This window comes from Polypterus senegalus, chromosome 12, assembly GCF_016835505.1.
Source record: "Polypterus senegalus isolate Bchr_013 chromosome 12, ASM1683550v1, whole genome shotgun sequence".
Classification (NCBI taxonomy): Eukaryota; Metazoa; Chordata; class Cladistia; order Polypteriformes; family Polypteridae; genus Polypterus; species Polypterus senegalus.
In genome coordinates, this window is record NC_053165.1 from 33,804,443 (window position 1) to 33,828,993 (window position 24,551).

The 24,551-nt window shown below is 39.8% G+C and overlaps 1 protein-coding gene across 3 annotated transcripts in view; it reads left to right on the forward strand.

Moving 5' to 3' along the window:
- Window positions 1-24,551, forward strand: part of shq1 (SHQ1, H/ACA ribonucleoprotein assembly factor) — a 215,566-nt gene that overhangs the window by 57,066 nt on the left and 133,949 nt on the right. For 2 of the 3 annotated variants that reach the window (XM_039771567.1, XM_039771566.1), the window contains one exon: window positions 10,058-10,224. In XM_039771567.1, the coding sequence (XP_039627501.1) occupies window positions 10,058-10,224 (167 nt within the window). The remainder of the gene's footprint in view (window positions 1-10,057; window positions 10,225-24,551) is intronic. The other variant, XM_039771568.1, reaches the window with a different exon arrangement.

The following is a 24,551-nucleotide window of genomic DNA, read 5'->3' on the forward strand; positions in this document are numbered from 1 at the left end:
CTGTTTACCTTAATTCTTCTAAATACGCTTTGTAACATTATTAGGAGCCCCTCTACATGAAGTAACACCCCTTAGTCAAAGTTTCAACTGTGCTCCATGACATGACAGAGATGACCGCTCTTCTCACAATTAAAAGAATGCAAACAGATTCTCCTTCAAGGTGTACATCAGGAGCAGAGAATGTCAGATAGTGAGAGTAAAGTAAACAATCCAAACTCAATAGGGCTGTTGGCGCTTTTATATGTGCAAGCACCGCGATAAAGCGGGCGCAATGAAGGGATCAATGTGAAGGTAGACTTTCAGCATTTTTTACAGGCTGGCCCAGATCTTCTAAGCAAACAGCCACTGTGCAAACAGCCCCTCTGCTCACACCCCCTCCGTCAGGAGCAGATAATGGGGCCAATCATACGCCTCCTTGATGGTATTGCATGATGGATAAGTATCTGCCTGTATTTCTCAGAGAGAGTGAGACAATGAGAAAAGCAAACAATGAAAACTCAATACGGGCTGTTAGAGCTTTTAAGTGTGAGCGAAGTAATCTGGAAGCATTTCAGATATCATTGAGGAGTTTTATTTAATATGTAATACGTGCTCTGATTGGGTAGCTTCTCAGCCATTCGCCAATAGCGTCCCTTGTATAAAATCAACTGAGCAAACAAACTGAGGAAGCATATAACATAAATTAAAAGACCCATTGTCCGCAGAAATCTGCGAACCAGCGAAAAATATGTGATATATATTTAGATATGCTTACATTTAAAATCTCATGGAGTGAAGCTAAAAGTCGAGAAGCGCAATATAGCAAGGGATTCCTGTATATGTATATATATATCTGTGTGTGTGTGTGTGTGTGTGTGTGTGTGTATATATATATATATATATATATATGTATGTATGTATGTATGTATGTATATACTAATAAAATGCAAAGCACTCACTCACTCACTCACTCACTCATCACTAATTCTCCAACTTCCCGTGTAGGTAGAAGGCTGAAATTTGGCAGGCTCATTCCTTACAGCTTACTTACAAAAGTTGGGCAGGTTTCATTTCGAAATTCTACCCTAATGGTCATAACTGGAAGGTATTTTCTCCATTAACTGTAATGGAGTTGAGCTGGAATGACGTGCGGAGTTTCGTGTGACATCATCACGCCTCCCACGTAATCACGCGAACTGACTGTCAACGCAGTGTAGAAAACCAGGAAGACCTCCAAAAGCGCTTAAGAAAACATGCATTATATAATTGAGAAGGCAGCTAAACAATAAGAAGCGAAGCGAGTGACATATACTACCATATTCATGAGTGCTGCTACCTCGGAAAGAAAGCAAGGTGTAAACCTAAACTTTAAATTATGTTCATAGACAGGCTACGCTGGCGTTTCACATGCCCACAGGTAATGCGGGATACAAGTTTAATGAGAGGACGAGGATATAAACAAGAGTTTTGATCACTTTGTAACTAAGTTAAAATTGTAGGTGAAGGGTGTGCTTATGCAAATTCCGAGAGACTGTGTTTGTGGGGGATTGACAGTTAAGGCGGGTGGGGGAGTCACGTCATCATCTCCCCTCCCATTCATCTCATTTCACTCTGAGCTGAGCTCCACGGCTAACGCCGTCTTCCGAAGCAACTTCGTCAGACTGCCACCAAATACTCACAGAAAAATCCACAAGTTAATACACACGCTGTCTCTAGAGTTTCTCCACACTGAATCCTCCAGGCACTACTTACAAAAGGTTACATTGACAATCGTGTTACGTTATTTTTAAAATCTTTCCTTTTCTTAGCACAAGCACAGCTGAGAAGCTTCATGCATGTGCTCCATAACGCGTTAAAAATAATGCATTTAATCACACTTTGCATTACAAGCAAAGGGGAGCTTTTGTCAATGCATGATTTCCTGGTACACCGATTACATTGATCAGCGCATCCCGATTCATTTTACCCTCGCACCACCTTAGTTTGAGAAGAAGTATGAAAAAATATGAGGTTAACACAGAAAAACAGATCACCAATTCAAGCTTTATGAATAATCGATTCGCCATCAATAATTGTTTTGGTAAAGCCATCCTCCTTCCATTTTATAATTTTTCCGCCATTAGCCATGATTAAATGAACGGTAAATAAAGTAAGAGCAAAGCGAGGTGACTTATTTAGGCAGGCATATATATGACAGCAACACTCATGACAATGTCAATCATGTTACGTTATTATTAAAATGTTTCCTTTTCTTTTCATTACTTCTTTAACACACTACTTCTCCGCTGAGGCGGGTATTTTGCTATATATATAATATATGAATTACCTCCAAAGAGCGCTGAGACTTTTGATATCATGAACGTGTGTACAAAAGGGGTCTCCTGCCCAGCAAAAGTCGAGCAGCCAGCGCTGCATAGCTGTGCCGGCCTTTGAGACGCTGACTGCGCTTCTGCCTTAAGTCAAAGTGAGCACTTTTAATTTTTTCATCCTCCCCGCGCTATAGCCCAGACAAGTGCAAACACGGACCCCTTTCTACACCACGGCAAAATAATATTAAGGCGATTCACACTTTCTTTGCACGTATATGATTATGAGGTCCTCACTCGGATTATGAAGACACGCACAGAGTGGAGGACTGACAGTGCCATCACAGCCGATTAATGGCGGGACGCCTCACCAGTCTACACAAGACCCACCGCGACTGTCCCCAAAAGGCGCGATCATAACGCCAGCTTAACACATCTCTATACTATATAAAAGAAAAGGCAACTTTCCTTTCTTTACACCTTTTTTCCTTTTATCCCAAACCAAAGCCTTTCTCTTAACACTGCAGAGGACACAAAACTAATTTTCTTTAAATGCCGGTAAGGCACATTACCAGAGGCACAAATTTGAACGCTCACATAGAAAATGTAATTTCTATACCACAGCCGCCGTAGTAGCTTTCAAAAGGGATCTACTACCAGAGATGATCCATATACATTTTAGCTGCTGTTAGTTACTTACCTGTTGTGTTACACAGTCTTTAAAATGTAGTTTACCCAAACCACTCCAGTCGTGCTCAATGTACCTGTACTTCTTAAAACGTTAATGTTTTACTGTTTAATAACTTATAGACTATATTTTATTATTTTTCCCTTGCACTCAGTGACCAAAGCTATACACACACATATAGACACATACAAACATACACACAAGTATATGTATGTGTATATATATATGTATGTATTATATATATATATATATATATATATATATATATATATATATATATATATATATATATATATATATATATATATACATACATATATATATATATATGTGTGTGTGTATGTATGTATGTGTGTGTATATATGATGTAGATAGGTATGTATATAGATATGTAGATATGAAGATATGTATGTGTATATATATATGTGTGTGTGTGTATATATATATGACAGCAGCAATCCAAGCTGTGAGAAAACAGCAAAAAGGAGGCGTGACAGACGTCGTGGTACATTTTCTGATGCAGCTAGATCTAAAATAACTTTGTGACGCTGCCACCAAATACACAAAACAATTACTTTGACAATCATATTACATTATATTTAAAATGTTTCCTTTTCTTTTTCATAACTTCTTTAACACATGACATCGCTATGTAAGCTGGTATTTTGCTATATATATCTATATATCACAGCGACACTCATAACAGTGACAAAACAATTACATTAACAGTCATGTTACGTTATTTTTAAAAATTTTCCTTTTCTTTTTCGTACCTTCTTTAACACACTACTTCTCCGCTGCGAAGCGCGGGTATTCTGCTAGTATATATATAAAATCTATACTAATAAAAGGCAAAGCCCTCACTCACTCACTCACTCACTCACTCACTCGCTGACTCATCACTAATTCTCCAACTTCCCGTGTGGGTGGAAGGCTGAAATTTGGCAGGTTCATTCCTTACAGCTTCCTTACAAAAGTTGGGCAGGTTTTATATCGAAATTCTACGCGTAATGGTCATAACTGGAAGCTGTTTTTCTCCATTTACTGTAATGGAGATGAGCTTGAACGCCGTGGGGGCGGAGTTTCGTGTGACATCATAACGCCTCTCACGTAATCACGCAGTACATAGAAAACCAGGAAGACCTCCAAAAAGCGCTTAAGAAAACATGCATTATATAATTGAGAAGGCAGCTTAAACAATAAGAAGCGAGCGAAAGTGACATATACTACCATATTCATGACTTCTGCTACTTCGGAAACAAAGCACGATGTAAACCTACACTTTAGATTAAGTTCATAGACAGGCTGCCGCTGGCGCTTTGTAATTTAGTGCCTGCCCATATAAGGTCAGTCCGTCAGCGGCAATCCAATAGCAAACTCCCACTAAATATTCACGGGTGAAGGACTGTGCTTATGGAGAGGAAGATGAGATGGTCAGGGTGATATTTGACAGAAACTCAGCGAAACTGAGAGAAAGTTTTAAGTGCCAGGACTAAGGTAACATTAAATACAGCCATGGACATAGCACGAGATGGCACCAGCACAGCTGGGAACCTTCGATGCATGTACACCGAGCGGCTCACGTAAACTGATGCAGTGCACAGATAAAAAGCAACAGTTCCAAAGAGCTGAACAAAAACCGAATTACACAATTGAAAAGGCAGCAAAAATATGAAGCGTCTGATAAGCATATTCATAAATCCAGCTACTGCGGAAACAAAGCACACGGTGGAAAAAGTCAATGTCCCGCTAAAGGAAGACAGTGTTAAAAAAAAAAAAAAACCCGTGCATGCAGTGTGTCAGGTCTCAGATAAAGAAGACGAGCTGTTTATTGATGCAGTAAGAAACGAATCGATGAAAGAAACCTGTCATCTTTACAACGATTGACAAACACGGAATGTAACTTGAACACAACACATCCTACAAATACTAACCTGATTGAAAGAAATAATGATAATCAAATCCTTGATGACAGCAACACTCAGTAACACTCACAAAACAAATACTGTATATTGACAGTCATGTTACGTTATTTTTAAAATGTTCCCTTTTCTTTTCTAGCTTTTTAACACACTACTTCTCCGCTGTATACGCTGGTATATATATGTATATATATATATATATATATATATATATATATATATATATATATATATATATATATATATATATATATATATATATCCATCTACATACTCGAATAATGGATACTTTATTCGCCATCAATGATTGTTTTGGTAAAGCCATACTCAGTGTATTCATTAGATGAACGGTAAAAAGTAAGAGCGAGGGAGGATGACTTATTGAGGCATGCAGGCTGTAGTGCGCCAACTCTATCTGAATTGCGCTGATCACATTTGAAAAAATATATCTTTTCAAGTTCTATTTAGTCCATATGTGTCAAACTCAAGGGCACGGGCCACATCCGCCCGCGTAATTATATCCGCCCGAGATCATTTTATATACTGTATTATTGTTATTAATGGCCCGGGTATATGAAGCACTGGTAACACAATAAACTACAGATCCCATAATGCAGCGCTTCAGCTGCCTTGCCAACACTTACCGCTAATCAAGTCTACCTTATGATGCTGCAAGTTATTGCGGCTAGAGTTATTATGCACTGAGTTTACACGGCGCTTTGGTGACTTTGAAGAACAACAAAAGTCCGTCTACATGCGTTTCGAACCTTGTGCATGTTTGGTAGCACATATCTGTCTGAGAAGCTCTTCTCAGTGATAAAGACTAACAAAACAGCACACAGGAGTCGTCACTGATGAGCACCTGCAATCCATCCTGAGAATCTCCACAACACAGAACCTCACACCAAACAGAAATGAACTTGTGGCCAAAAAAAGATGCCAGGCGCCCAGCTCTAAAATGACATATGAGCAAAGAAAACTGAATGATTTGATTTGTTATTGCAGCGGGAGTCAACTGCTTTTAACAAACAGCGTATTGCAATTGATACTAAATAGCTGTGTGTGTATATATGTAGATATGTATGTATATGTATATATATATGTTTATATATGTGTGTGTGTATGTATGTATATATATATATATATATATATATATGTATATATATATGTATATATGTATATATATATGTTTATGTGTGTGTGTGTGTGTGTATGTGTGTATATATATATATATATATATATATATATATATATGACAACAACACTCATCACTCACAACAGTGACAAAACAATTACATTGACAATCAGGTTACGTTATTTTCAAAATGTTTCCTTTTCTTTTCATTGCTTCTTTAACACACTACTCACACAAGGCTGGTATTTTGCTAGTGTATATATATATATATATATATATATATAATATGTATATATATATATATATATATATATGTATATATATATATATATATATATATATGTATATATATAATATGTATATGTAAGATAACTCCTGTAGCTATAATAAATGCCTTTATTGAATAGACAAACTGGGGTAAACAAGTTCCTTTCTACTGCAGCCACAGCTTCATCATCACTTAAAAACATCAATAATAACTCATAAACTTGCAATATTATTTATGAAAATCGCAACATTTTAGTCACCAAAAATTCGGATTATTTGTAAACAATATCCATCCTCTTCTCTTTCCTCAAAAGCAGTCTAATTAGTCTGTCGTACGGATTTTCCGTGCGCTTCAGTTCCATCAAAACATACCTTTCTGTCGCATTCGAAGCTAATGTTGAAAGGCTTAACCCTCCTATGGTATTTCTGGCATAAGTTTTAATTCGCTTTTAGGGCTGAAAATGTCCGCTCAACAGAAGCAGTGTACATGGGAATGCTCACCGCCAAATATACCAATGTGAACAGCTGCCCCATGCTCTCATTCAGATTTTTCTGATGAAGGAAGTCAAGGTGATCAGTGGGAGATTTTCCTAAAAAAATCATCCATGGCATGCATTACATTCAGTTCTGTTTTTAGCCGAGACAGATCAAAAAGCGCTCCGTGGCTCTTGTGTTAAACTGGAGAAGGCTGCATGCATGAAATTTTTCTTGTATTCCTGAAACTTCTGGGGCTCGGAGCGTGACAAACATCAGGTTTTCGTGGTGTTGAAATCTGGTCTGTGTCTGGCAAATAATATTGTCCAGAATCCTGCCATGGAGTTGGCCGTAGTGCGCGTGACGATCTTTCTCTCGGAGTGTTTGTGGTGCGTTCAGTGGCCTCATAGAGTTCCTCATGTTAGCTTCTATCCAATCAATGGGTCTGAATACGGTGACGTTGCCACACGCCTGCTAGAGGGCCCGACTGACACCAACTCAAAATCTGATTGCTTGAAGCAACAGATTAATCGACATTTATTCTGTGTTAGAGTGCCTACACAACGGAATGTTAAAGCTTCTCTGCCTGGCAACAAATGATGTCTGAAATGTAATTGGTTAAATGCTTTAATACGAAACTCCGCCTCCCACGGCTATCGAGCTGCAGTCTATTACAGTTTATGGATGAAAATACGTTCCAGTTATGACCATTACGCGTAGAATTTCGAAATGAAACCTGCCCAACTTTTGTAAGTAAGGTGTAAGGAATGAGCCTGCCAAATTTCAGCCTTCTACCTACACGGGAAGTTGGAGAATTAGTGATGAGTGAGTCAGTCAGTGAGTGAGTGAGTGAATGAGTCAGTGAGGGCTTTACCTTTTATTAGTATAGATGACAAAATGTAAACGTAAACTATATAATGTGTAAAGCCTGTAGTGCGAAGATCAAATAAACACTTTCACAAAAGGTTCAAGGACGATACAATAGCTTCCATGGTGCAGCAGTAGGAATTGCTGACTTATAATCAAGAGTCCTCGTTTATTTATTGTTTTGAGTAGTGAGTTGCTCTTATTGTTAATATTATACAATAAACACATACATTTGATTTGTGTCTGTAACAGCCATGTATAGTACTTGTAAAAGTTACCTTTTTTTTCCCCCTCACTTTTATTCTCTCGGTCACTATCACAATGCATACTACCGCCTCCCCAGGGATCTGACGCTGTTACTTTTTATCTGAAACTGGGAATAACTGTAGAAGTTAGTGGTGTTTTGAGACAATCCAACTGGAAATTCTCTGATCTGTGTGGATTAAAGCTGACACAGAAACGCTGGCGAGTCTGCCTTAATCTTATCTCATTGTCACTTGATTTTTTTTTTTATTAAGTATTATTGAGTGTCTCTGCTTATGCTGAATTAGTATGCTCCTTATGGCCCGTGATGACAAAACCGCACTGACAAAAAAACAGAGACATAGGTATATATAATATTTTAAATTATTCATTTTATGACCTTTTAGTAAATTTCGAAAAACATTCTGGCTCAGTTGCAACATTATTCATATTCATTAGTGTTCCTTCTTGCGGTCACTGATTACAACCGCTGTTTCTGTCCCCCCCCGATCTTGCCCAGTCTGCACAGGACATGCAGAGGAAAGAATGTTCCTCTGCAAGGTGAGCCATGAACGCTCTTCTTTTCTTCACAAGCAACTGGCCACCTGCATGCTCCTGCAAGCACTGAATAAGCTCACGCCTTCTGGTGTCAGCACCGGGGGAAAAAAAAGAGACGAATATATGTGACATTTTGAAGAAATTATTGTATGACCTGAATAGTACCAATCAGAAAACATCATCACACTAATGCAATATTATTTGAAAATGAACAGAACTGGTGTAAATTTGTTACTTGTAAAAGTTAGCTTTTTTCACTTTTATTTTCTCAGTCTTGTTCATGCTCTCCCTTCCCTCCTGATCTGACCCTAACTAACTAACTAACAGCGGCAGCATAAATTCACAAGAGACGGTGGCATCACAGCTCCAGGATGCTTGCGTTTCAAATGCTCATGCATCGCAGTGGTGCTGCCATGACAAGAAAGCTCTACTTTGCATAATCTACATTCAACCTTTTTTTTTCTTTTTCGGTTAAGTTCTTCCACACTTTAGAAAGTTTCTGTCTCAGTTTTTTCCCCATCTCCTTCCCCCTCCTCTATCCGACTTGCCATTACAACCACATTAATTTTCCTCTACATTCTTCTTCTCCTCAGATGTTCTTCTTCGTTGGTAGGACTGTGAGCAGTCTTCACAAACAATAGCAAACGATACTGCCCCCAGACGTTCATGTAGTGCATTGCAGTTACAAAAACCAATGTGGTTCTTTGTGACTGGAGCCTCTACTGAAGGTTCTGTTTATGACGCATCGACAATAAAAAATCTGCGTCGATCATTTTTTGTAGTCGACATTGTCGATTACATCGACAAATCTTTGCAGCCCAACTATTTAATAGCATAATTAAGTTACTGAATTACAACTTCAGTAGGTATTAGAGTTTGTGTTGCCTCACTGGAATCTGAACAAAGTTTTTGACTTGTTTTTCCTGTCATTTCATTCTTTTGTTTTCCATCAAATTGGCCATATCCTGGACACAAAGTGTACCGATCATTGCAGTCAAAGCTGTTTTGATCTGGTTTGGGACAACAGTATGCATACATTAACTGCCAGTACAGAGTAAAACAAACCGATCTCCATGTCAATCTCATTACGTGCCGGTTCACAGTCAGTGGGTCATAGGTTGCCATCATTGGTTTGTGAGTGGCTTGTGGATGGTCACCTATTTGATTGGCAGTGATACATTTCCCCATTTCTAAGTGAGCTTGTTTTACCAAGGGGGTGGTTTGCAATTGCTATTAGTGGGTCATTAATAAATTTAAAAAGGCAAAACTGGGGTGCGAGACCATAAAAGTTGAGAAAAACTGGCGTAAGGAAGTTTTTGACTTCCTAACAAGTGTTAAATTTAGAAAAAAGGGAGTTGGAAGCATTTTTATTACCTTTTCTCTGTGAAATGCCACTATGAAAACATTCAAGTCTTTTTATAACAAAATATTTAAGTAATACCAACTGAGACATACTGTATGGTTCATATGTATGATTTTCCTCCAAATTTTCACCTTTTTACATGCTTTTATTGAGTTTTTCTAAAATTTTAAATGATTCATTCATAACTTTCAGAATTAACCATTTCTTCCACTTACAGTAAATATCAACTTTATCAGTTTTTCAATATGTTATTAGCAGAGACGTTCACAATAGAAGATGCAGGTGGTAGTGATGATGACAATTTGGAATTTGAATGGCTGGTACAGCAGACACCTTACAAAGAGACAGCAAGTGAGGAACTGAATTACCTTTGCAAGTATGGATTTGGAAATAAGAGAACTGGAGTCTTTACTCAACTTCAGGTATGTTTTTTTTTTTTTTTTTTTTTCATTTTAATGTAAACTGTGTGAAATATTAAGTAAACCATGATACTCAGTGCATGCAATGTTGCTTTTCATTGTATTTAAAAGAAAGTAAATTGATTGATATTTGCAATTATGATTATTTTGTGAAAATGTCACATTATAAAAATCAGATTAAAAGCTCTATTTTCACACTGTCTGAAGTATAACCAGCAAAGCTCTCATGTAAATCTGAAAGTTTCTTTTCCTTAAAGGTGTTTTTTTTTGACTAAGAGTTATTATGTTATTACTTATTAATTCAGTATGTTGGTGTAAATAAAATGCAGTTTTGCTCATTGCAATATTAAGAATGTCTTGCATGCTCTGTCCTAATTCTTTATAGTCATGCCCTTCCATTTGCTGAAGCAGTATCTGCATGTTTGTGAGTCCCAATGTTCAAACTTCAAATCCCCAGCAAAATGCTGGTTTCCCTTATCCCCAATACAACATCAAACAATGTCACTCTTTGCCAGCGTCATATTTATTTTTGTTTTTAATTTCCTAAACATCTGAGTTTAACCTAGTGTCACGCTTGGGCCACAGATTTGAACAGAAACACAGGAGGTTGGAGACAGGAACTTTATTCAAACACTGCAAATGAACATTTGTCTCTTTTTCAAAAGTTTAAATGTACTATCCATGGAGAGAGAGAGAGAGAGAGAGAGAGGGGCGCAAAACAATCAATTCCAATACTGACAGGTGCTGTACATGCTTTTAAGTATGCAGAATACTGTGTGAGACGTTTATCACGCAACAGAGCGCAAATAAGGTAAGGAGCAATGTGAAGGTAGTCTGTCAACGTTCTTCAGGTGTTTTCCCAGGAACGTCTGTATTCTCTGAGGGTGCGATCAGCCCCCCAGCTCACACTAGGCATAGATTGGGCATACTGGTCATATTTAAACTCTGTTTGAGATAAACGGAAGACCCCACAGACATGAATCAGAATCAGGCATGAATTTCTACCGCAGGAACAAGTACATACATTTTGTTTTCCAATATCCTTGCATAATACAGGTATATGAAAAATGTTCCTAGTGCTTTATCCATTTCATGCTACTGTATGCTGCAATACTATGTATGGATGGTGTGACAATAAAGCCACTTGACTTCCTAAAAACATTTAAGGCAAAGCATCTTTATCTAGTAAATGGAACTCTTCCAATTAATCTTTCAGAACTTCACACTTTAGAGTATGTTCACCTGCCAAGTTTAAAGCTATAGTCCCTAGTGTGTGTGTGTGTGTGTGTGTGTATGCGCCCTGCGGTGGGCTGGCTTCCTGCCTGGGGTTTGCTTCCTGCTTTGCGCCCTGTGTTGGATGGGATTTGCTCCAGCAGACTCCTGTGACCCTGTAGTTAGGATATAGCGGGTTGGATAACGGATGGATAGATGTAGGTTGACTAATATTTCATAAGTAAGTGTTTCAAATTATTTGTGTGTTATAATGTTGTGAGGCAAATGTAAAAAAAAAAAACACTAAATGTGTTTCTATCAGTAGAACAAAACATACTTTCATATGTACTTTATATAAACAAAGTACTCCTTTAATATTTGAATTTCATATCAACACATTATATATGTGCCCTGAAACCTTGCATGTAAATAAAAAATAAAATATGTCATAAGTTGCCAGTGTTTTTAAAATGTCAGAGAGATGTAACATGGTGTTAATATACTTAACAGGTTGTTAAATATAACCTGGGAAAATTTATGTGAAATTGAAGATGAGGTAATTCCACTTGGATATGCTTTGCACACCTGGACCTAGCAAACTGACTCATAAAGGGCACAAAACACCATAGAGTCAGCAAAAATGCAAAAATATGCTCAAAGTACTTGTGCACAAAAGGTAAAAAAAAATGCAAATGAACTTTGTTTCCTGAGGTGGAAAAGGTATTAAAAAAACTGACCCAAGTAAAAAGTATTGCTACATAGACAAAAATATTTAAGTAAACGTAACTATATTTTACATATTTACCTTGAAACTACACAAGTAAAAAAGCAGACCGAGAAAAATTTACTCAAGCAAAACTACAGTTTGGTTAATTTAAAAAATGTATACTAAATTATTAAATATCCTCAAATATCCAATGCTGACAGATAATTACAGTTAATTATTGTAAACTTACCAAAGCTCTCTACATTTATTTAAAAAATGATGTATATGCTTAATGCAATTCACATACTTTGTGTATTATGTACTGAAGGGGAGCATCTTTTTTAAAATCATGCCACCTGTCATTTTAGTTTTGGATAGCTGTTCATGGCTTCATTCGCGACAATAGGTGGTTATCAGACATAGTATTTCTCAGTACCTTTAACTATCATTTTTTTCATATATACTGTACTGTATTTTAAACATCCTGCAAGTCTAAAAGTAAACTTACTTCCATGTGTGATTGTAAATTTGAGGAACAATCCTCATATGAATATAAATCCATAGTTTTTGGGATACAGTTTACACCACATAGTGAAAGCGTTATGTCTTATTTTCTTTGATACAGATCAGCTTTCTGAATGTCACTAGTGATATATAGTACCGTCAATACTCTGAAACTTTTGTGAAATAAAATAAAAGTTCATGGATTGTGAACTTTGCATTTTAAACATAGTCGATCAATTATACTTTGTAACAACCTTCCATGAAAATGTAACAAAGCTGGATTGTTACTAAATATACCTTTTAAAGAGTAAAATATTTGCATTTAAAATACTTTAAATAGTACAATTACTTACATAATCTACTCGAGCACAGTAAAAAAAAAAAAAAAGTAATTGTGATTTCTTATTTTCCACCATTTTTTTTCTTGATATTCCATGCTGGCCTTATAATTATATCACAGTGCAATTGGCCTTGTGGAATTCTCTAAACACTGGGTCCCAGACTCTGTCCTGGGGACCCACAGTGGTTGCAGGTTTTTGTTGCAACAATCTTCCATTTTTCTTTGGACTCCTGGGCTAATTAAGGGAGTCATTATTGCCCAGTTTCTGTGTTTTGGAGTCAATGTAGAAATTACAAACTGTTTAGTAGATTTTTATTAAAATGTAATAAGCAGATATATGGGGAATATGTAGGTTTTTTTAAAGTTTTTAACATTATTTTCAACCTAATTGTCATTCTGCTTCTCCAGGTGTTTTGGTTTTTTAATTGATTATTTACTAATTACTGTAGTGGGTCTGACACTGACGTTGTTGCAGCTTTCATCATCCTAGGTGTCTGCTGTAGTTGTTGTTAATTGTCACTATTAGGGTTAAATGAAGGGAGCAAACCACACAGGAAAAGGAGAAAATAATAGGAAGACAACAAAAGAGAGTTAAGCATTTATAGCTTTAGATAAAAATAGAAATATTTCAAAATGTCTTATACATGTAAAAACCATACTGTTGTTTTTCTGAATGCAGAATATCAGAAGAATAAAAAAGACCAGCCAATTAAATGAGATCAGTTGTTATTGATTATTATCACCGGTTGTGAAGCTGGTGGGAACAAAAACCTGCAGCCACAGTGGGTCCCCAGGACCGAGTTTGGGAACCACTGCTCTAAAACAAAAAATCAGCTAGGGTAATAAAGAAACTAATGAAAATTATACAAATAGCATTAAAATGTGCTCAGTTTACTTTTGAATCTGATGTTCTTCTGAAATCATATTAAAGAAAATTTTCTTTGTAAAATTACTAAAATACATGTTTCTAGTAAGAACTTGTTAATACTGAATAGTGATAATCTAGATTTTTTTTAAATCATTGAATATTGAGAAAATGAACTTAATAAACTTCAAGGCCATCTCTAAGATGATTTGTTTCAGTTTCGCACCCATACAAAACTCTAGATTGAGCATTTGTTGAATTCTGAACAGTTATTTAATGTTTGCTTTTATTGACTTTTAAAAGTTCTTTTTCTTTTAATGTTCCAGTTTTACGAAGGGGGCTTGGGTTGGTTTTATTATGGGATTGTTTTTAGTGCTTTTGTGTCCCTCTGTGTGGGCGCAATTGGCATCCACTTGGAGTTAATTGAAGAAGTTGGAGCATATCACACCTGCACGTGTGGGCGCGATCGTTCGCAATTTCTTCATTGGCTTCCTGTGGCGTGTGATTAAGGTGCTGCACCAACGGAGGTGTTTGCGTGTGTGTTGTGTGTGTGTGTGTGTGTGTGTATACAGGCCGGCACAAAGGAAAGGGGATGGATCAAGAAACCGGGATGGATCAAGGAAAAGCGAAAGAAAAAAGGAGGTTAAAGGACTTGAAAGAGCAGTCTTAGCAGCACGATCTGGCCACTTGAAAGGAGGAGATGGCACGAGCTGGGGCGTTTGGCTGTAGTGCTCTAGGGGCTAGTACACCCCACTAAATGTTCGGTTGGAGTGGGGTGAGCAAGGCAGCTGTCCTTCCGATGGATCTGAGGAGTGACTATATGAGCGCGAAGGAAGATGGGAGGAGAGCCAACCTTGGACAGTCTGGCCGTTATGTCCTTAAGGCAGCCAAGACGAAGGTCGGCCGAAAGGAGCTTGTGGCTGTTGGGTCTCCGCCAGCTACAGGAGCAATGGGTGAGCCGGGGAGAATGAAAGACGGAGTTGGGCTGAGAGAGTAATGAGAGATACTGCATTTTAACTTCTAATTTTAACATTGGATTTTAACGGATTTATTTATTGATTTTATTGTCACTCCTTTGGATTTTATGGAATTTATATATGTACGTAGTTTTTGAACACTGAATTATTGACTTTGTTTGGACACAACTTTTTTTAATAAAAGCATCTTGGCACTTTTTGTATTATCCCATGGCTTCATTTGAGAATTGTCCTCATTAGTCAGCTGGCAGTGGACTTGCCTTCCTGTCAGTCACACCCACGGACTGCATCCTGTGGGGCTTCTCCGCAGGCCCAATTTAGGTCCTTTCCCAGCACAAGACGGACATTCCTTGGTCCCGCCTCCATCCAACCAATGGCGGACACGCAAGACACCCCGTGCCTGTCTCAGGGCGGGACTTCCGGTCCGTGGCCATCTTGTCTCCCCCACTCCTGGTGCAGTGATGGGCCTCCGGGCAACCTCGCAGCTGCTGCGGTCTGTCGAGCTGTGGCAATTCCTTCCCTGCGGTATCTCCTACTGCCGCTGTCACGCTGACAAAGGCCTGTAGGTCCGGGCAGTCCCTGCCTGCAACACAAAACGCAAGTCTGACCCCGCAGGGCCAACCGTCGTTGGGCAGGGCACTTACCTCCCGGGTCCCGTCTCTCCGAGGTGCCCGCCTCGGCGTGGCCTTCCTCGACATGATGCTATCTCGGACGTCCTGAGCAACGGCGTGCCTGTTGGGGCCTGCTGCTCTTCGGCAACGCCCGTTGTCATTCCTCCGTACCAGAGGGATATGGCCCTTCTGTGGACTGGTGGAGGTCTGTGGGGTGAATTGCTCCCACGGGATTGTAAGTGTGCTGCTTCCGCGCCGTGTGTGTGGGCTTACCTGCTGTGCCGGACTGCCCACAAAATTATTTATACTGGGTCCCTGCCTTGTAGCAGGCAAAGAGTCACATCTGGGATGCCATTGTGGGAACCAGGCCGGACATAGACAGGCAGACATCGTTTTGTCACCCAAAACATGTTTATTTACAATTATATTTAGAAATAAACACACACACAAACCCAGTGCCAAACCAACCACCCCTCAAGTCCTGGCCTCTCACAGTGCCTTTTCTCTTCTCCTGACTGCCTCCACTCTTCTCCTCCGAGCTCTGTCCTCTTCCACCCATCGAATGGAGGGAGGCGGCCCCTTATATACAGTAAATGCCCAGATGTGCTCCAGGTGCTTCCCGACACTCTTCCGCCGGCACTCCCCTGTGTGGCGGAAGTGCTGGCTCCGCACCCAGAAGCACTCCGGGTGTCCCTGCTCCTCTTCCCCCACCCCACCCCCCCAGCACTTTCAGGTGTGGCGGAAGTGCTGAGGTCCAGGGCTTCAAAGGCACCAGGGCGCCCCCTGGCAGTGACCACGGGCCCCTACAGGGTTGAGCTTCAAAGCTCCGTACCCAGCGGCCCCCAAAGCAACCAGGGTGATCGCCCCCTCGTGGTCTGGATGAGGCACAAGCCCTCCTCCGCTCCTCCTGGGTGTCCCGGCTGTGTACCAGCCCCAGCTGCTCACCACAGAAGGTAAACTCTTTAATCATGAACCACAGGGAAAACTTGCAAACTTCACACATCAATTCAGAAATGTGAATTAAGACAATGTACAGTATGAATTTCTCCAGTTTAATTGAAACTCTAAATATGATTTAAAACATTGGAACCTCTTTCAAGATCATTTTGTTTCCAAATACAAAGTCTAAACCTATGAATTTGTGAGCATTTATGTCCATAATCTAATGAGATATGAGGCACAATAATAATTTGAGCATTTCCTTCTTGAAAGGAATTCTAAAGGTTTACTTTTGTGCTGCGCAACTGCAAATATTTATTATTTTACAGATATAGATGCTTAATGTACCGTGTTAGCCTGTGGTGTTTGCTGACTATATGAGGTGCGATCCAAAAGTTCCCGGAATGCATTTATTTAAACTCATACACACCAAATAACAATTAATGGTGAACAGTTACCCGCTGAGTTGATACACCAATCCCAGCGAGATTTCACCCTTTCGAAGCACCCCTGGAAGTCGTTTTTTGTCAGTGTGTTGAAGACATCGGTTGTTACCGCTTGGATCTCCTCTACCGTCTCAAATCTGCGTCCCTTGATCCTCATCTTCATCTTAGAGAAAAAAAAAAATCAGACGGCACTAAATCAGGGGAGTACGGTGGGTGGGGATTGGCAGTAAACTTTGTAGAAGCCAAAAATTCTCGCACAATCAGAGATGTGTGAGCTGGTGCATTGTCGTGATGCAAAAGAAATGACTTGTCAGCCCACATCTGAGGACGTGTTCAGCGAATTCGATTTCACAAACGCCTTAGAACATCCCTGTAGAATGCTCCATTCATTGTCTGTCCTTGTGGCACAAATTTCTTGTGGATGACACCCTTCACATCAAAAAAGAAAATGAGCATTGACATGGTGTTGCTTTGAACTTGTCAAGCTTTTTTGGGGTCTTTCAAATCACTAATTTTCATGAGCATCCCTTCACAGACACAACCGAAGTTTAAACGAGAACTGCGACTTGAAAAACAACTGCGCTGATGTTATAACGTGTGATAACAGCTCTCAAGAACAACTTGAACTGCTATCTGCCGGCGATTTGATATAACCAAACCCTTCTAGCTGCAGAATAAATGCATTCCAGGAACTTTTGGATCGCACCTCGTAGGTCACTATTTCCTTGGCATTTTGGAAAAAAGAGAAACTGATGATGCGAATGCTGCTTTCTGCAATTAATTTAGATCCCCAACTCACCTCTCTTGTGCTGTTTTAGCCACAGAAGTATGAACTGAGAAACAGAAGAATTGAAAACATAACACTTTCTAATTACTTATTTTACTTATTCAATTAGTTTGCTGAAAATATGCACAAAATTAAGCAGAGCTTTTACTGTGAATGCATTTGTAATTCATAATCCCACTAGGGTATATAAACCCTTTTGTCCAATCTTAGTGAAATTTGGTAGTTTTAATTTTGAGGTCTTCTATGAATTTATCTCTGGTTTCCTATAGTATACACTATCTGATACCATTAAAATAAACGTGTATGTTGTGATACATGCAAAACACCTTTAAAATTGGTAAGACACATTTGGGTAAAGTCTGCTGTCATTTGTACAGCATATATTCTTTGTTGTATATAGACATGCACATTTTCAAAAGCAGTGGAAAACAAAGTGTAATTTCAAGAAATACAGAAAACAAAACATGTAAATAGGTCTAAAATTATTTGTTCAAAAGCATATTTTTCTTTTAGTATTTATTGTAAAGCTGCTATTCATCTTATTAGTAATTAGCAGTGTGTTGAAACATAGGGTGTTTTTAGGAAGACTTTTCTGATCTGACATTGGCTGAAACAAATTTGCAAATTCTGAACAAGAAGGGTTACTGCAGAAAAAATTGTGTGAGATACAATTGCAGAGGGTCTTAGATAGCATGCAGGCTTGGGCAGATTTGAATTTAAATGTACTGTATCAGGGCTCTAGACTAACTTTTTGCACTGGTGCGCCTAACTTTTTTTCTTAGGTGCTCCAGCACAAAAGTTAGGTGCACCCAAATTTTCAACCTCATCACATTTAACACCACAGTTTTACAAGTTCACTTTATTTATTTGTTTGTTTGTTTTTTTAATCGCTGTCCATATAGGCAATATTGACTTGTAAATGATTAACTAACAATCTGGTCAATATAAAGTTCTTTATTTGAAGGCAAGCACAATTCTACAAGAAAGGTAACTTACTGAAAAAGTGTTGGTGCTTAAAGTGCTTTACTGAGCTGAAATTTAAACTTAAAAAATCTCAAGATAAATTAACTAAAAAGAAAATCTAAATTAAGTGTTTTAAAGGCTTCAAACTGAACATCTCATGGCTCAATGTCTTATGGACTATCCTCCATTGCAGTCACATGCCCCTCGGATGGCCAACTCCTGTAGTTTGGCCTTCTTGATCTTTGGCCTTGACTAAACCAGCTGGCCACACTCTCTCTAGCATCAAAATCTTCCAGACTTGGGCATGAGCATACTCGACCTCAATGTGTCCAATAAGTATATTCACCGGTCTTCCTCTCCGCAAGATACGACCGTACACAATTACGCATTCCTTTGTGGCGATATCTGTGTCTCCGTCGATCACGAATGCCATGTATGCACTGTTTGCAATTTGCACAGATGTCTTTTTTTTCAATGTATCTGCGATGACTCCTATAAATTGGGCGCACGCGACATCATTGCTTTACGCCGGGTTTACGCTTAAGCCATTTTTCTTCATAAGAATTATTTCGACTTGAATTTAGTGAAGGGAAGTTCTTCTTTGCAATATTGTAGGCAACGCTAAACTTAATTATCATCTCGGCCTCGTCTGATGATCTGTTTGTTGCTGCCTGCCGCTGAAAGGCAGCGGGGAGAGGGGTCACTTGAGCAGTGCATTTATCGCTGCATGTAATGTGTTTTATAGATGCATTGTGCTTTTTCAGCGTTTCAATTCTAAGTGTATTAGAACCAGTCACAAATGCACTACTGCCGGCCATGGTCTTCCCACACTCTTTACAGTAAATACAATGCATTATATTATCGGCTTTACTGTATCTTAGCCAGAGAAACTGGTCAAACCACTCTTTCCGAAATGTATACACTTTACCCCTTTTAATTTCAGTGGGCCGGACTCGATCGTATGTGGCTCATTATCTAATGCCGTCTCCGGACCAGGGTTTGCTATATCTTGGGAGGTTGATGGCTCCGTGTCAGAGCATTGGTTATGATTTTCGGACGGATCAGGCCCTAACTTAACATTCTTAACGAAAAAGCTGTCAATCGTTCTTTTCATCTTCTCTCATAATCCGCGGGCTACATCCACTGTTTACCTGATGGGCTACTCACCTCTCTCTGTCTGACTGCATCACATGCATTTTCAAACGCATACACACGTACAGGAATATCTGGACCACGCCAATCGGCGGGGGTCTCCGCACTTCACTATCTCTGATTGGTTTAGACCACGATATGGGCCTAATGTGTGTCTGTTGTTGAACAGGGAGACTTTAAGAGTCACGGAGTTTAGTTTTTTCCCCCCTCGAAGGCTGGTCGCAACGGTGCAACCTTTGATTTTTTTTAGTTGCACCATTGAGAAATTAGGTCGCACGTGCGACCAAATTGGTCGCACTCTAGAGCCCTGTGTATATACTTGCGGATAAGTCTGGATTTGATTTTACAGTATAATTCCTGATATTTTATAATGTCGGTTGTATAAGTCAAATGCTGAAGACTCACGCTAACGCCCACCTGAGAGAGTAACCATGGAGCACACTGACTTTTTTTCTATGTGGGTGAGGCAATGTGCTGTATCAGCATGTGCTCCTTCTCTCTCTCTCTCTCTCATATGCAGAAGTGACCACATGGTAATACCGAACCCAATCTGAAGCAACATTTGCACTGATTTGTGTTTTTTGTATCTCACACCCTAATACACCTTTATTGTAAGAGCATCCCTTATCTATGATGGAACGTTCAATTAGAAGAAAATATGAAGCTGGTTTTAAATTAAACGTCGCAGAAGTAGCAAAAGATATTAGTAACTGCGCTGCTGCAACAAAATTTGATGTGTCTGAGAAACTGATGCGAGATTGAAGGAGGCAAGAAGATGTAAAAAAAAAAAAAAAGAAATGAAGTGTTGCATTTTTGAATGGGTGTATAATTCGGGGTCTGGTTTTATGATTGATTTTTCAGGTTTCAAGACCTGACTTATATGTGAGTACATACTGTAAATAAATGTAACATATTACATGTTGGAAGTGAAAATGTTAGATTTGAATACCTGATGGGAGGTCTGAAAATCAAACGTACACCTTATAAGAAGGGTTTAGAAGTCGTAGTGGACTCAACACTATCAACTGCCTAACAGTGTTCAGAAGCTATTAAGTAAGCTTGTTGGCCTCTGTATCAACTGTTAATTTTAACACTAGCATCTCTGCGAAAATTTCATTCTCCTTAAAAACCACACTATTCCTTACATATGTGAGACACATTCAATGTCCTTATCACCACACCAGTTGCATTGTGATAACTGCTTTTGTTTTGCAAATGGGTCAGTTAGCGCCACTCAACTTGCACTCCTCTCAAGTCTGCTTTGAAGATGTTATCTTGCAAAGAGGTGTAAGGAATTATACAGTGGTGTGAAAAACTATTTGCCCCCTTCCTGATTTCTTATTCTTTTGCATGTTTGTCACACAAAATGTTTCTGATCATCAAACACATTTAACCATTAGTCAAATATAACACAAGTAAACACAAAATGCAGTTTTTAAATGATGGTTTTTATTAAACTGCTCAAAAAAATTAAAGGAACACTTTGAAAACACATCAGATCTCAATGGGAAAAAGAAATCCTCCTGGATATCTATACTGATATAGACTGGGTAATGTGTTAGGAACGAAAGGATGCCACATCGTTTGATGGAAATGAAAATGATCAACCTACAGAGCCCTGAATTCAAAGACGCCCCAAAAATCAGAGTGAAAAAATTATGTGGCAGGCTAGTCCATTTTGCCAAAATTTAATTGCCGCAACTCAAAATTGTACGCAGCACTTTGTATGGCCCCTGTGTTCTTGTATACATGCCTGACAACGTTGGTGCATGCTTCTAATGAGATGACAGATGGTGTTGTGGGGGATCTCCTCCCAGATCTGGACCAGGGCATCACTGAGCTCCTGGACAGTCTGAGGTGCAACCTGGTGGCATTGGATGGACCAAAACATAATGTCCCAGAGGTGTTCTATTGGATTTAGGTCAGGAAAGTGTGGTGGCCAGTCAATGGTATCAATTCCTTCATCCTCCAGGAACTGCCTGCATACTCTCACCACATGAGGCCAGGAATTGTCGTGGCACCAGGAGCCACTGTACCAGCATAGGGTCTGACAATGGGTCCAAGGATTTCATCCTGATACCTAATGGCAGCCAAGGTGCCTTTGTCAAGCCTGTAGCGGTCTGTGTGACCCTCCATGGATATGCCTCCCCAGACAATCATTAACCCACCACCAAACTGCTCATGCTGAATGATGTTACAGGCAGCATAATGTTCTCCATGGCTTCTCCAGACCCTTTCACTTCTGTCACGTGCTCAGAGTGAACCTCCTCTCATCTGTAAAAAGCAGAGGGCACCAGTGGTGCATCTGCCAATTCTGGTATTCTATGGCGAATGCCAATCGAGCTGCATGCTGCTGGGCAGTGAGCTCAGGGCCCATTAGAGGACATGGGGCCCTTGGGTCACCCCTCATGAAGTCTTTCTGGTTGTTTGGTCAGAGACATTCACACCAGTGGCCTGCTGGAGGTTATTTTGTAGGGCTCTGGCAGTGCTCATCCTGTTCCTCCTGCCCAAAGGAGCAGATACTGGTCCTGCTGATGGGTTATGGACCTTCTATGGCCCTCTCCAGCTCTCCTAGAGTAACTGCTTGCCTCCTAGAATCTCCTCCATGCCCTTGAGACTGTGCAGGGAGACACAGCAAACCTTCTGGCAATGACACGTATTGATGTGCCATCCTGGAGAAGTTGGACTACCTGTGCAACCTCTGTAGGGTCAAGGTATCACCTCATGCTACCAGTAGTGACACTGACTGTAGCCAAATGCAAAACTAGTGAAGACACAGTCAGAAAAGATGAGGAGGGAAAAATGTCAGTGGCCTCCACCTGTTAAACCATTCCTGTTTTGGGGGTCATCTCATTGTTGCCCCTCTAGTGCATCTGTTGTTAATTTCATTAACACCACAGCAGCTGAAACTGATTAACAACCCCCTCTGCTACTTAACTGACCAGATTAATATCCCATAAGTTTCATTGACTTTATGCTATACTCTGATTAAAAAGTGTTCCTTTAATTTTTTTGAGCAGTATATTTAGGGAGAAAAAAAATCCAAACCTACATGGCCCTGTGTGAAAAAGTAATTGCCCCCTTGTTAAAAAATAACCTGTAGCGGTCAGAAGCCGCTAAGATTCACACCGTCGTGCGTGACGGTGATTTATTTATTTTAATCGAGGATTACCAGGGACAACCCCAGCCTTGGCGCACGACACACACACACTACAGAGACAACAAAGAAAACACGCTGGGAACTTAAACGATAAAAAAGTATAATGTAATTAAATTAACTAATTGAAACAACAATGCCACCCCTGATCCCTTCGGCGATATTACATTTAACAAGTAACACAACAAACACGCAGTAAAGTCCATGTATGAAATAATCAGCGGTGAAGTTATGTCCAGTGATTTGAATGAAGCGAGGGAAATGGAAAACACAGTCCTACCGGTAGTTGCTGAAGTAGGTTGACAGATGAATGGTTCAGGAGCGCTCCTTCTTCCGTGAAAGCCAATAAATCCAGACAACGTCCTCAGTAACAGTACACAGGTAGACAAATGATATCCAGACCCCAACAAACAATACAATCCAGGACACGATGATATATGGCAGACAACGACAGGCAGTTCAACAGTTAAATACCAGCACAAAACAACCAAAACAAACTTAACTTCTCTTTGACCCCTGCCCTCCTTTTAAACCCCTCTGGCCACCTTTGACCCCAACAGCCCCTGCAAGGATTGCTGGGAGATGCAGTTCTAACTAATGGTAGCACTGCTACAAACCTAACTGTGGTGTATCACACCTGAGTTCAATTTCCGTAGCCACCCCCAGGCCTGATTACTGCCACACCTGTTTCAATCAAGAAATCACTTAAATAGGAGCTGCCTGACACAGAGAAGTAGACCAAAAGCACCTCAAAAGCTAGACATCATGCCAAGATCCAAAGAAGTTCAGGAACAAATGAGAACAGAAGTAATTGAGATCTGTCAGTCTGGTAAAGATTATAAAGCCATTTCTAAAGCATAGGGACTCCAGCGAACCACAGTGAGAGCCATTATCCACAAATGGCAAAAACATGGAACAGTGGTGAACCTTCCCAGGAGTGGCCGGCCAACCAAAATTACCCAAAGAGCGCAGAGACGACTCATCCGAGAGGTCACAAAAGACACCAGGACAACGTCTAAAGAACTGCAGGCCTCACTTGCTTCAATTAAGGTCAGTGTTCACGACTCCAAGAAAGAGACTGGGCAAAAACGGCGTGCTTGGCAGATTTCCAAGACGCAAACCACTGTTAAGCAAGAAGAACATTAGGGCTCGTCTCAATTTTGCTAAGAAACATCTCAATGATTGCCAAGACTTTTGGGAAAATACCTTGTGGACTGATGAGACAAAAGTTGAACTTTTTGGAAGGCAAATGTCCCGTTACATCTGGCGTAAAAGGAACACAGCATTTCAGAAAAAGAACATCATACCAACAGTAAAATATGGTGGTGGTAGTGTGATGGTCTGGGGTTGTTTTGCTGCTTCAGGACCTGGAAGGCTTGCTTTGATAGATGGAACCATGAATTCTACTGTCTACCAAAAAATCCTGAAGGAGAATATCCGGCCATCTGTTCGTCAACTGAAGCTGAAGCGATCTTGGGTGCTGCAACAGGACAATGACCCAAAACACACCAGCAAATCCACCTCTGAATGGCTGAAGAAAAACAAAATGAAGACTTTGGAGTGGCCTAGTCAAAGTCCTGACCTAGATCCAATTGAAATGCTATGGCATGACCTTTAAAGGCGGTTCATGCTAGAAAACCCTCAAATAAAGCTGAATTACAACAATTCTTT